At 36.8% G+C, this 13,813-nt stretch overlaps 1 protein-coding gene across 2 annotated transcripts in view; it reads right to left on the bottom strand.

The window, feature by feature from the left end:
* BTBD7 (BTB domain containing 7) overlaps positions 1–13,813 on the bottom strand; it is a 90,599-nt gene that overhangs the window by 45,644 nt on the left and 31,142 nt on the right. For both annotated transcript variants that reach the window (XM_043489450.1, XM_043489451.1), the window contains exons 2-3: positions 13,473–13,660; positions 11,889–12,968 (exon numbers count right to left, since the gene is read on the bottom strand). In XM_043489450.1, coding sequence (XP_043345385.1) covers positions 11,889–12,968; positions 13,473–13,554 — 1,162 coding nt within the window. In that variant the 5' untranslated portion in view covers positions 13,555–13,660. The remainder of the gene's footprint in view (positions 1–11,888; positions 12,969–13,472; positions 13,661–13,813) is intronic.

The raw sequence follows: 13,813 nt of genomic DNA, 5'->3' as shown, positions 1-13,813 counted from the left end.
AGGGAAGAACCTACAACCAAGAACACTCTACCCACCAAGACTCTCCTTCAGATTTGATGGAGAAATCAAAAGCTTTCCAGAAAAGCAAAAGTTAAGAGAATTCATAACTTTACAACAAATGCTAAAGGAACTTTTCTAGGCAGGAAACATGAGAAGGGAAAGACCTACAGAAAATAAATTCAAAACAATTAAGAAAACCTTAATAGGATCGTATGCTGTGCTTAGTCGTTTAGTCGTGTCCAACTCTTTGCAACCCCATGGACTATAGCCCACCAGGTTCCTCGGTTCATGGGGATTCTCCAGGCAATACTGGAGTGGGTTGCTATGCCCTCCTCCAGGGGATCTTCCCAACCCAGAGACTGAACCCAGGTCTCCTGCAGTGCAGGCAGATACTTTACTGTCTGAGCATTCAGGGAAGAACAGGATCAGCAGTTCAGTTCAGTTGCTCAGTTGTGTCCGACTCTTTGCCACCCCATGGACTGCAGCACGCCAGGCCTCCCTGTCCATTACCAACTCCTGGAGTTTACTCAAACTCATGTCTGTTGAGTCGGTGATGCCATCCAACCATTTCATCCTGTCGTCCCCTTCTCCTCCAGCCTTCAATTTTCCCAGCATCAGGGTCTTTTCAAATGAGTCAGCTCTTCGCATCAGGTGGCCAAAGTATTGGAGTTTCAGTTCAACATCAGTCCTTCCAATGAATATTCAGGACTGATTTCCTTGAGGATGCACTGGTTGGATCTCCTTGCAGTCCAAGGGACTCTCAAGAGTCTTCTCCAACACCACAGTTCAAATGCATCAATTCTTCGGCGCTCTGCGTTCTTATAGTCCAACTCTCACATCCATATATATAGATAATTACCTTAAATGTAAACGCATTAAACGCACCAACCAAAAGACACAGACTGACTGGGTGGATGAAAAATGTGCATGTATGCACCTCCACTTACCACATCACTCTGGTTGACCCCCTCCAATTGTATGTAATTATTTTATATGGTTAAAGTTAATCATGTTCCCATTATGGCTTGCAACTATAATTATCTTTTATTTTTTGTCTGGCTATTGATTGTGAAAACTGATAAACATATTTTACTATTGTAATTATGTAACTATTACTAACTTAATATCATTGTATCATTATTGGTCAAGAAAAAAATAACAGAATTCTTTACCATCAAAGAAAGTCTTACTCAATCAGTCGTGTCTGACTCTTTGTGACCCCATGGAATATAGCCCGCCAGGCTCCTCTGTCCATGGGATTTTTCCAGGCAAGATTACTGGAGTGGGTTGCCATTTCCTTCTCCAGGGGATCTTCCTGACCCAGGGATTGAACCTGGGTCTCCTGCACTGTAGGTGGATTCTTTATTGTCTGAGCCACCTGTCTCTAGGATCTAATAGAAAAACCTGTAATCATTTTTTTAAAATCCAGATATGTATCAGAATTGTCTTGAATTTTTTTTGAAAAATACAAACGCTCAAGTATTGCCTTTTTTTCTCTAGAGCTCCAGGTATGTTTCTAATGAGCAGTCATATTTAAAACCAACTGGATTATACGATGATCTTTTACTTTTATCCAGCTTGTTTCAATTTTTTATTTCGTATTCAGCACTCCCATTTCATTTAGTTTATGTTCTCCAATTTCTCCATCTTTTTTTTATGTTCTTTCTCAAGCCTTTATCAAGTGTAGTAGAAAAGCTTTTGTATACATATATATAATATATATTTTAGAAAACATTAATTTTTGCCTAAGAAAATTATGACATTTTGAGTCCACCTGTTTGACTTAGTATGACTAAAATGCTAGATTTCTAATTAAAAAATATATATGCAATAACCAACAAAGATTTATTGTATAGTATAGGGAACTAGAGTCAACATCTTGTAATAACCTATGATGGAAAATAATTTCAAAGATAAAATATGAGTATTTGTATAACTGAATCACCTTGCTGTGCACCTGAAACACTGTCAGCCAGCTAAACGTCAATAAAATATACATGTTAAAAAAAAAAGAAACCCGTGAGATGACCAGAGCTGTCACCCGTGCCAGGCAAGCAAGGCAGGTAACCATCCAAGCCACTCTAGGGCAGAGGACGAGACTCAGCAAGATGTTCCAGAGAGAATGACCCATACACTGAACTCCTGCAGCTACTCACTCGGTGAAGATGCAGAGGAGAGAGGGGAGAAGACTGCAGAGAACAGGAGACATGTGCTGGTGGTTCTGGAAGGCTCAGGCAGGTCACAGAGGATGGCTTCTGACAGAGCAGACACAGCTGAACCAGCAAGGGCACTTCTGCCATCCTCAGGGATCTGAGTTTTACATTAAAAGCCAAGGGGAGGCCCTGAAAGATTCTAAACAAGCCCGCCCCCCTGAAGGATTAACAAACCATTGTTCTACTGTCCACCTTAATCTTTATAGTGTATCTGCAAGAAACCTTGTGTTTTCTCTTTTGTCATCTCAAAAACATTTGTAGTAACACTTATCTGGGTCTTAAAGGGTGACCGATTTTTACGGCAGCGCTAGTTATGAGTCCGTATGGACGACTACTAGATAATAAATGCTTGCTGTGAGATTTGCCCCCTCCCCCCCCAAAATTCTAAGTTGTACAAATTAACATATTATTTATTATGAAGCAGCACCGACAAGCCTAAAGTGAAAATTAAGGTTGCGTTAATCACATTTCCTGAAAATTGAGGTACTTCTCATGAAAAAATAAAGACATTTCAAAATGGATTTTACTGCAAAGAGAAAAAGCAGTGATACATCCAGAATAGGTTACACATGCAAAACTAGTAACTAGTGAACTTGAGAATGGTAGGTAGAGTTGTTCAATGGTAGAGCAGGCAGATACAGAAGGTTAGCAGTTAGGAGGAATAGAAAAACGCTCGTCTACACAGTGCTGGGTCCCGCCAGGACTCTCTCAGACGTTCTCAATTTCCTTTAACGCCTGCCCAGGCATGCCACTCTCACGGCTCAAATGACCACCCATGGACCAACGACAGATGTGGTACTTTGAGTTTCCAGGAACAAGAAACTTTCTGCTACTTTTTTGAATGAAATGCATATCTTTTAAGAATGTAATGGAAAAAAAAGAAAAAAGAAATAGCACATGTGAAGCACCCATTACATACACAATGGCACTGAAAACTGTTTAATTCTTTTTTCCCTGGCACCGCACCTTGTAGTCAGCAACAGTGGTCAAAAAATGGTAAGCTGAAATCAAGTATCTCTGCTTCAGAGATGCATCTGCCAACAGGCAATACCACTGCAGATGCTTTCATACTTTTTCAACAATATAAATGCTCAGCTCTTTCTGATCCCACAGAAGTAGGGCTGTAGGACTATGTTGTTCACAGTTCTGTGTTCATATCCATACTAACAGAAGTATAGCTTCTCATATTTCATCTGATTAAAGCTATAAAATTCAAATTAAGTCCAACTGCTCAGACTCTGATATAATAAACACACAATTCGGATTGGGGAAAAAAACCAAACTAAATAAACCTTCCTCTATTTCATTTCCCTGCACTGTGGCGTTCTTGAAATTTCTGTATTACAAAAAAAAAGGATTTGCTCACTGTTGAGAAAAGCCTTCTAATTAAACTCCGTATAATTTTAAATAAAATGGAACTGAAGACATTATAGACTTTACTTCAAATGAACTGTATATGTTTTAAAATAACACTTCCTGCTATGAGTACAAAGTGCCTCGTATATATTTACATTCAAAAGTCATTTAACAAGTCACAATATTAATCTACACTATCTTTTACATATATAAGAGTGACTAAACATGACATTCAATAGACAAGAAAATGGCAATCTCTTTACAGTTTTACTTTCCCTTAATAAAACACGATAAATAAGTAAAAAGATGCTTAATTCAGAATAAGAATTTCCAAGTTACTTCAACATTTTGAATTATATTTGCATTATTACTGTAATTATGCTTTCATTAGTGAAATTTTAGAGACATAATTAGTTCTTTGATCTAAATTATAATTAGCACAAAAGGTAAGATTATTCTTAAATTTTTTTGGCTTCAAAAGATTAACAGCCTTGACCGGCTTTCTAGAATATTCTAAATTCAATTAATATTTTATCTCCTGTTAATGGACCAAGAAAGTAAAGAGCTGATGAGACAATTTTATTTGAAATTTAACTTGAAACTGTTTAACAGTACAGTTATACATCATTTAGATCACATCTAAATTTATTTTTATAATAATACTTCATATTTGTCTCCTCGATTTAGGCTCACTGTTCTTTTTTTTTTTTAACAACTAGGGTTAAACACTGATTACACTCTCCCCTTTTTTAAAAGAAAAAGTCATGCAGTCTGCATGGGTACTAAAGATAAACAAAATATATAACTGAGAGTCTACCAAGAGCAAAGGCCAGTGTTAGGTTCTTTGGGTGATTCAATGATGACCCAGATGTGGATCTTGTCTTTAGAGAATATAGTTGATACACACTGGTAGAGGAAAGTTACACAGGTTAATTTCAAAACAAGTCAGAAGATGTAAAAACCTAAAAGAATGATAAAAGAAGTGTTTTAGAAGTGTTTAGAAGAATGTAAAAGAAGTGTTTTCTGTTTTGCAAGCAGCAGAAAACACTTAATTTGAAATGTCTAAGACGAAACAAGGGAAGTAGCATATGAGTTTGGTCTTAAAGACAAGGGTAGAATTTGGACATTTAGTGAACAAAGTCAAAGATATTGCAAAACCAAAGAACAGTATGTGCAGAGGGTCAGAGGTGAAGAGTTTATAGTCTATATGAAAAAGTTTGAGTTATAAAATAAAATGTGGAATTAAATATTTTAAATATACACGTTGGAACCTTATTCACAATTCTAAGTGCTAAATTTCATTATGATTAGAGATGTCTAACTTGAGTCATTTGAACTGCCATTCCTGAAACAGATTAATTCTTCAACTATATCCCATGTTTAACTGAAACCTGTATTTACTACTTTGATCTGTTGATGACAGTCTTTAATTTAGCTCCACTGTTCTCTAGGAAGTATATCCAGACTAAGCTGCCGAAGAGGACACAATTACAGGGAGAGGCAAAATGAACTATCAGAGCAACCAAACGGAGACAGAAGGGAGCGTGTTCACATGGCGACAATGGAGAGGACGGGAAGAGGGAGGAATGGATTAGAGTGGGGGCAGTTTTTGTTACTCTGCATTTGTTTCAAGTCACATACTCCTGGAATCTGACCAAGTTGCTAAGAGAAAAAATTAGGTCATTGCTTTCAGTTGTTTCTCTGTTAAGAGTTTTAATTCAATAAAGTATAATCACATGCATTACAACTAAAAACAGGGGCAATGTATTTCAGAAGCTATTTTGGAACTAAAGCTATAAATAAATTTCATATTCCAAAGATTGAAAAATAATTTTTGATCAATAGGAAAAAAACCAAATCTGTATTTTAGAGCACACAACTGTAAAATGTCCCTGACTGGAATATGTATGCAGATGCTGGTGCTAATTCAACAGTATTTATGAAAAGGAAACAGAAGTTCTTTTGGCCTGTGGGTTGTTAAAGTTCATGAGAAAATCTATAGTTCCCCTAAAGAGTGGGTATTTACTAAAAGAATTACAAATCAATAATATATTCTCACTGTTCTCACATTTTCAGAGCTGTTTATGCAGTGTATTCTAAGGTCATTGTGTAAAGTCAGTGACTAACACCTGGTCCTTCATCTGAAGCTCTTCCAATCTAGTCATTTATTTTGGAATTTTATACACTAGTCTTTTAATATAGTTACTGTTATGAACTAGGCTTCTAAGCTGCAACCACAGAAAACAACTTCAGTTGGCTTAAACAGAAAAGGAATTTATCTGAAAGGATACTGTTAGCCCAGAGCTGCTGGGAAAGTTGGAGAGCAGGCTCAGAGAACAAACAACAAAGGAAGACTGCAAGGTGAGTGCTACAGCACAGAAACAGCCCAGTGGGACCTCGTGTGGCCTCGGGACCCAGGCCAAAACTGCTCCTGGACAGTGAATGCCATCACTGGCACCACTGATACTGACTTCTCTCCTTTTCCACTAGGTGTTGCTGTTCCCACCCTGCTTCCAGAAAGAATTTTCTACAGTCCCCAAATCTCTGTGCCATCAACGCTCTAGATTCAAAAAGTCTAGGTCACGTGGGGGAGCCCTGACCACAGAGACGACTGAGAAAACACCGGGAGGTGGGCTCTGTCTTCTGTGAAGACCTACGTGGTAAGGAATTGCCCAACGCAAAGGAGTTCCTCACTCAGGGCCATTGAAAAAGTCAAATAAGACCTGGGAATACTTATCTATCCAGGAAAGAATGGCCTGCTTAGCACAAAGCCCTCTGTTCTCTGGCTAAGGGCTCAGAAGCAGTCTGAGTGGTGACCTACCCAGTTAGCCCACAATTCCCCCACATACGCACTGAACCACCCCCAAGCGGTTCAGTACCAACATGCTCACAGCTGAGATTCCTCTGAGTTGTTCCTACACCAGTCTGGTTGGCTCTTACCACTAGGTCACAGTGCCTCTCATCATCATCCTTAGAAACTGGTTTTCACACTGCTCCCCTGTTGCACCATGCCCAGATTCCTGGGCTTCAGGTTGGAAGAGCTGGTGTGACTCACAGCTTCATCACTTACAAGACTGGGAAAATGCTAGTTATTAATTTCTGAGCCCTACCGTACTCATAGGTTGTCAAGATAACCAAATGAGGAAAGTAAAGGCTCCATGTAGACCAAAATTATAAGCATGATCTCATTAGTTAACAGCCCTGATAGGTATGATAAATTCCCTAGTTTTTCAGGACCGTGGCCAATCCAGATCTCTCTGGTTCTTCAGGGTACTAAAGTCACATCTTTATTATAAAAAATTAATTTTGTAATCAAAGCAATATATGCTCATAATTTAGAAAGTCTTGTACTTAACAGCAATAAAAAGTGTATCCTAAAAGTAAAACCTTCTGCCCTTATCTCTCCTTCACTCAGTCTTGCTTCCCAGAGGCAACTATGCTCAATTTTTTAGTATTTGATTATTTTCTGATATTTATCTCTTTATAATTATAATTTTATAAATTTTATTAAACCAACATTCAGTGTTCAAATCATAATGACTACTTAAATACTACTTACTGCTGAACCAAGCTGTGTACTAGAATTATGTTTTCTTCCATATTTAACTTTAAATTTTTCTTGGAAATTATTAATTTCCTCTTTTCTCACTTGCTTCACTTTTAATAAATTAGCAACAGCTAATTTTTCAAAAGTGTACCAAAAGATCTGTAATACTTCTTTCAATGTCACTTGTCACTTAATTTTCAAACATTCAGGTAATTGGTGTCTTCCAAGATATCTACTTCTTGGAGACTTTCCTCCTCCTCATCCAGTCTAGACTAGATACCCACTAGATCTAATGCACAGCTAGTATCTAGGATTTTCTTTTCTTCTTTCTGGTGTTAGACCCCATTTTTTGGATCCCACACTTTCTGGTTCTTCATTTACTTCATCATTTAGTGGAATACATCCTTAGCAGCTTCCTGAGTAGGGGTAGGGGAGTTTAAATTTTTTGAGGCATGACTAGAAAATGCCCCATTTATTTAGCCTGACATTTGATTGACTGTTTGGCTTTGTGTTTAAAACAATTTTCCATCATCTTTTTAAAGGTACATTCAGTTGTTGTTACTGGGAAGTTCACTATCACTGTTTCCTATTTCTTGTATGGAACTTACCCTTTCACCTCATTTTAGAATCGTCTCTTTTTCTCTGGTGTTTTCTAGTGACGGGGATGAAATTTTTCAAATAAAGAAATCCCTTTAGCTTTGGCAATATTTATTATATTACTCCTTAGGCACTGTCTTCTCTTCCATTTTCTCTAGTATATACTTCTAAAGCCATTATTTAAGATGCTACATTTTCTGGATGTATACTCCAGTTTTCTTATTTGTCTCTACTGTTGTCCATCTCTTTGCTAATCTGTTCTACTTTCCAGATTCCTTCAACTTTCCCTTCCGATCCTCCTACAATTTTCATTTCCAAAAGCTCCTCTTTTCACTTTTATAGCATCCTATGTATGTCTCGTTGTTCAACGATATATTCTTTTATGTAAGGATATTTGGAGTCTATTGACGTTTTCTTCTCTCCCTTCATTGTCTGTTTCCTCTAGCATGTGTTCTTATTGTTGTCTCAATCTGGAAGCTTTTCTCAAACATCCAGTGCACCCTGGATGGGTTTTTATATGGAAGACTAAGGCAGTTAACAGCTATTTGGAAGGTCTGTTGCACAAGCAGGCTTGCTGGCTGCTGCCTTCCCTGTAGGACATCTGGAAGGCAAACCGGCTTTTTCACTGTATAACTCCTGAGCATCACTTCATCATGAAACCCCAAAGCAGGTCTATATACTCTTCATATAGACCACTTCTGGAGCACCAGTTTATTGTCTGGTATCTGTCCAGTTCGGGGCAGAGCAGGGAAGGGACAGAGTGTGTAGGCTCTCACATAATTCCAGATCTCAATCCTGTGAAGGCACAGGATTGTGCCTATAAAGAAGGATCCCCACCCTTCTTTATAGCTACTTCCAGATGTGGAATCTATTTTCCTTTCTTTGAAAATAAGCCTCAGGACTCTTTTGTTTAGAAGGGAATTGAGGAGGCAGGTCAGGATTTGCCACCTAGCTACAAACGATGTCAATGCAAGAACAGACAGGTGGATCACTGAACCAGAAGGAAAAAATGTTAAACCACGTATTCACGGGAGCTTAATAAAGGGTAGCACACATGAGTAAGCTGAAGCCTCATTACCTGTTAATTCACCTCCCTAATAGTGATTGCCTACTTCTCTGAATAAAACACATTCTCAATGTAAGCCAAGAATCCTCCCTTTTATCCACTTGCCAAATTACTCTGGCTGTCTGCCTATACTGCCTCTTTTTATGATGTTCTTAAAACTATTAAATCACCTCTCCACCTTGAAGAGCATATGTTGTCTCAAGGTCCTAGCTTCCCTTGATAGAATTTGTCTCCTTTTAAAACTGGGCTTTAATTTTTAAAGTCAAATCTAATTTGGAATAAAAAGGTTAACAGTCATTAGTTCATAAACATTTACTCAGTGCCTATTATGCCCCAGGCACTGGGGATACAAGGATGAGAACACTATGATCCTACACGCAAGCTGCCAGTCTAGTCTCACAGGCTTTCTTAACCGGGAGTCTTCAACTGAATCATAGAAGACAGAAAATTATTTTGGGGTCTATTTTCTTAATTCTCTCCAAAATGGTATGTAACTAGTACCACGCTAAACGCCGTGGAGAGATGCTAATTCATTACACGTAACAGATGCCTCAGAGTATTATAGGTTTAGTCTGCTTGCAGAACTCTAGTTGAGGCTTGAGTGACAAATGGCCAGATACAACAGTTTGATAAATGGTATGCACCAGTTTGCTAGGGATAAAATTACAATAAAGTCTTAAAAACAGTAATTACTCAAAAAAATTTTGCAAACTAGGCTCAATATGGGGTTTAGTCAATATAATTAAAAAATTATTTTTTAAAACTTAAAAAGTTAGTTTTAGAAGAGACTGTGGTAGTGAATAATATATGCTGTGATGATTTTCATTTAGCAGTTAACATTTATTGAATGCTTACTATGTCCTGGGCACTGTTCAGATCACTTGATATATATTATTTCCTTTAATCCTCATAATCCTACCTCATAGTGTTACTATTCTTATTTCACAAATGGGAAAACAGGGGCTTAGGGATGACTTACTTTAAGGTTAAACAAGTTAAAACATGATAGTAAAGAATTCAAATCCAGTTTGTCTGGTTTCAGAGCCTGAGATCTTAAGCTTTATGGTATAAAATCCCTCTTCAAGTGACTAAATAGTCTCCTTCCCATGGGAATGGGGTAAAAACTATGCTGGTTATGGTTGGTTATATATAAACCCTAGTATGAACAGTCTAATGGGTATGGGAGAAAGGTAACGCCTACATGGTGTGCAAAATAACAAAACACCAAATAATTCAAACTCTGTAGTTTGAATAATGAAAAATTTGAATAATACAGAGTTATGTACACCCAAATTTAAGGGAATATTTGCTTGCTTGTTTTAAGTAACCAAAATTAAAAGTTCTACAAGGCGTGTTGTTTTACAGCTCTAAATGTGCTCCAAAAAAAAAAAATATCTAGCTACTGATAAATTATACGTATAAAAATTAACTCAACATAAAAAAGAAAAAAACACTCTAGATCAAATATTATCCAAGATCCCAAGAGTTAGTTCACCATTTTACTTCCTGTTAAAAATTTAACAACAAAACAAAGAAACTATACCAAGGGATGCTTTCTCAGTTTTAAAAACAGTAAAGTATACACAATACACTTTGGTTTCTTATTATTTAAATGTTTCAAAAATAAAACCATTTTGAGAAAAGAGAGATTATTATACCTTTATGGTAACGCTGCAAACTGTTTTTCTGTAGAGGTATTTTCTGACAAATTTGGTTTTACAGAATGAAAGAATGGTAAGGCAAGCTGCTAGGTTATTTTTGAGAACATATTTTCCTATAGTCTGACATGTAATGGTCTACTATTACTCATAGTTTTGTTTTGAACTAGCAAGAAAATATTTTAATGACATTTTGATTTGGCAAGAGAACAAAATTACTACTACTACTACTACACAGGAAATGGTAAAATAAGATTTTAAAAGATTCTTTATGTAATAGAAATCTCAACTTTTTTCACTCATGCTTATCAATGTCTTCCAATAATCTTTCCCATTTTATCACTGACACTGTTATTTAACTGGGGCTTTTATTTTTTTCAAAGTGCTACTGACTTGTTGATTTAGCCACACAATACAGATTTTTTTCCAAACTAGAAAAATGTGCTTAGTTTTCCTTACTTAAATATGTATCTTTTACCCAAATCATTAACATTCTCTGCTAATTTGCAACCTTCTAGTCTTCTTTTAGCAAACACTCATCAGCTAAATTTCTGAAGTACCTTCATGTCATATAGCTTGTTTTCTTTTCTTTTTTTTTTTAGTCTTGTTTTCTTTTAATATACGATCATAGAAAGCTAAGAGTACATTCTGTCAAGACAGCAAATTCTGTTTCTCTCCCATGGAAGGTCTCTTTCCAGCTCTGAAATGTTATGATTCTAATGTTTACCACAGATATACACTAAAAGATATATTCTTCTAGTGTAGCTGTAGTGCAATTATTTGCCTGTAACACAAAAAATGTGTCATTCCAACTTAGCAATTTTAGTTTAAATTAAATGAAGAAGGCACATGAGTTTAACAACAAACTGTGCTTTATACTCCATAAGCTGTTACTTAATGCATAGCTGAACTTGAAAAGATATAGAATATTTAAAAAATTTCAGTCAGAAACCTTGTCCAATTCTTTGATTCAAATAAATCTGTATCTAAATGAGACTATCTTCATTTTTGTAATGAACTTCCATTCTTATTCTAAATATTTAACTGAGTGCCTTATATATGAGAATCTAAGTTACCCAAGGAGTCTCAGACCAAGAATAACCTTGAAATCTGGGAAACAGGACTAGCTCAAAGCTCAAGAGCAGACAGGGTGGTAGCTGGGTAATTACATATTCTCACATCAATCATCTTACATCAGGGAAGAAAGAGCCTCAAGTCTCATCTATTCTTAATCATTAGTTTTGAATGCTTGGTTTTAATACCAAATGAAGAGCCACATTAACACTAACGCTCATTCTGTCTCAGATGTCTTAACTACAGATTTGAAAGAACTGACTCTGTCACATCCCAAACACTGAAATCATGGAACATACTGGTTGTGCTTTCAATCTGGAAGACAAATGTGCAATTCAAGAGATCAAGATTAAAATTAAAAATCAGAATTTCATTACCTTGTGCAAGCATGTTAAATTCCAAGAACAGTGCTATGTGGTAAAGCTCCATGGCTTCTTCTGCCCTGGTCATGTTTGGCTTCCCTGCGACGAGAGCCTGAACTTCACTGAGACTCCCCACAGAGGGGCTACAGTGCAAAACGGCCAGGTCCACCATGTCGGTATACATACAGTGTAATATCACTTTTGCGTATTTTTTTGGTATAATGGACTCATCTAATATAATTCTTGTGGGAGTCCTCAAAGTTCGGTCTGTGATTTCTTCACCAGTCCGTATCCTTCTTTGTAATAAATTTCGAAAAAATGGGGACCGTGCTGAAATAATAGCCTTATGAGCTTTGAGCTCTTCATCTAAACAGTTCTGATTTCCACCAAAAGCTTCAACCAGTTCAGAGTCTGAAGAAAAACTAAGGACGACATCATAATAGCACATGTAATCAAAGAGTCCACGCATATCTACATCAAGGGAATTTGGTGTTCCAAATTCTTCCCTAAGCTGAACGAGGATATCAACATTTTGAAACCTTGAGTCCTCCATTCCAAACTCTCCTGTGTAAAGGTAGTGGAGCAAAGCAGAAAACATGGGCATATCTATACCAGCTGTATTGATGTCCATGATGATCTCTGCCCCATACTCAGGTGAGGAGGAAAGTAGTGTTTTAAAAAATGGACATCTTGCCGCCAAAATGGCACGATGAACAGGAAAGCAAGTTTCTTGAAATATTAAGTCTACATCAGTACAATACTTGTACTCATAAAGATCGGCCATATCTTTCTGCAATGTCCGGGCTTCTGGTCTAGCCACACTGGCTTGTAAAGAAAGCTCCTTTAAGGCTGAAGTTCCCTCATATTCCTCCACTAACGCATTGACATCTCGAACATCCCACCCAGAGAGGAGTTCTCGCATCTGCTTGGCGTGATCAGCAGACCGATTAGATTTTCGACGCTTGATAAACTTCTTTTTGAGGGTGGCAAGGCCAGAGGTTCTCTTTTTTTTGTCTTGTGGTTTTTCATGGCCATGGTCAAGACTATATAATTTTGATTCACAACCATAGCCTTGCTGAGAATAGGATGATGTCCCTAAGAAGGAAATTAAACAAGTAAAAATTTATTTCTTTTTTCTTAACGGTCATTTTCAACATTCAATTTAACATACATTTTGTGCTAAAATTTTTACAGACATTTCTGAACCATTCAAGTAAAACTGATTTTTGTTTCTATAAAGGAAGGTTAAAGAGTTTAAATAACTCATTTTTATATTAAATATAAAACTGGGAAAAACAGAGCAGATTATTCATTGTAAAAAAATGCTACATTTTTATGGGCACGATAAATGAAACAAGACACAAGAAACGATCAAAGATCAACTGTGCTACAGCAGCTTGATCAGGATAACAATCATATAAGCCAGATTTACACTTCTGCGTATTTGCATAGGAAAAAACACGGATGCTACAGAATTATTATATATATATTAACTTTTTCCATAGCTCAACCCTCTTTTCATCCAAAAAGACCACTGAAAACACAATCCTATTTATATCCACAAAAGAAAATGAAGTTAAGAAAAGCTGAAATGGTTACCTATAAAAGTCTGCTGGGCTTGAGAATTTCCCCCTACCCTCGGGGAACATGAATGAGGATAGCTAGATGCATTAGCACCCATTTTCTTCAGTCACTCAGGCATTCCATCTGCTGGTTCTTCAGAGTATGATCCCAGAGGCCTTTACGAACTTTCAACCCTGGATCCAGTAGCCTCTTTTCATCCATTTCTTGATATGAAACAAAAACAATTTTACTGTTTCAAATGTATCTCAAATTGCACAGCTAAAAAAGAAAAACTTATTGAAAACAGCTTTTATTTGCAAATAATAACATACTGTCAAATTCACACGTAAAAATTGCAGAAATGTAATTAAACAGCT

This window comes from Cervus canadensis, chromosome 17 (genome assembly GCF_019320065.1).
Source record: "Cervus canadensis isolate Bull #8, Minnesota chromosome 17, ASM1932006v1, whole genome shotgun sequence".
Taxonomy (NCBI): Eukaryota; Metazoa; Chordata; class Mammalia; order Artiodactyla; family Cervidae; genus Cervus; species Cervus canadensis.
This window is presented reverse-complemented; position numbering and strand designations above follow the sequence as displayed.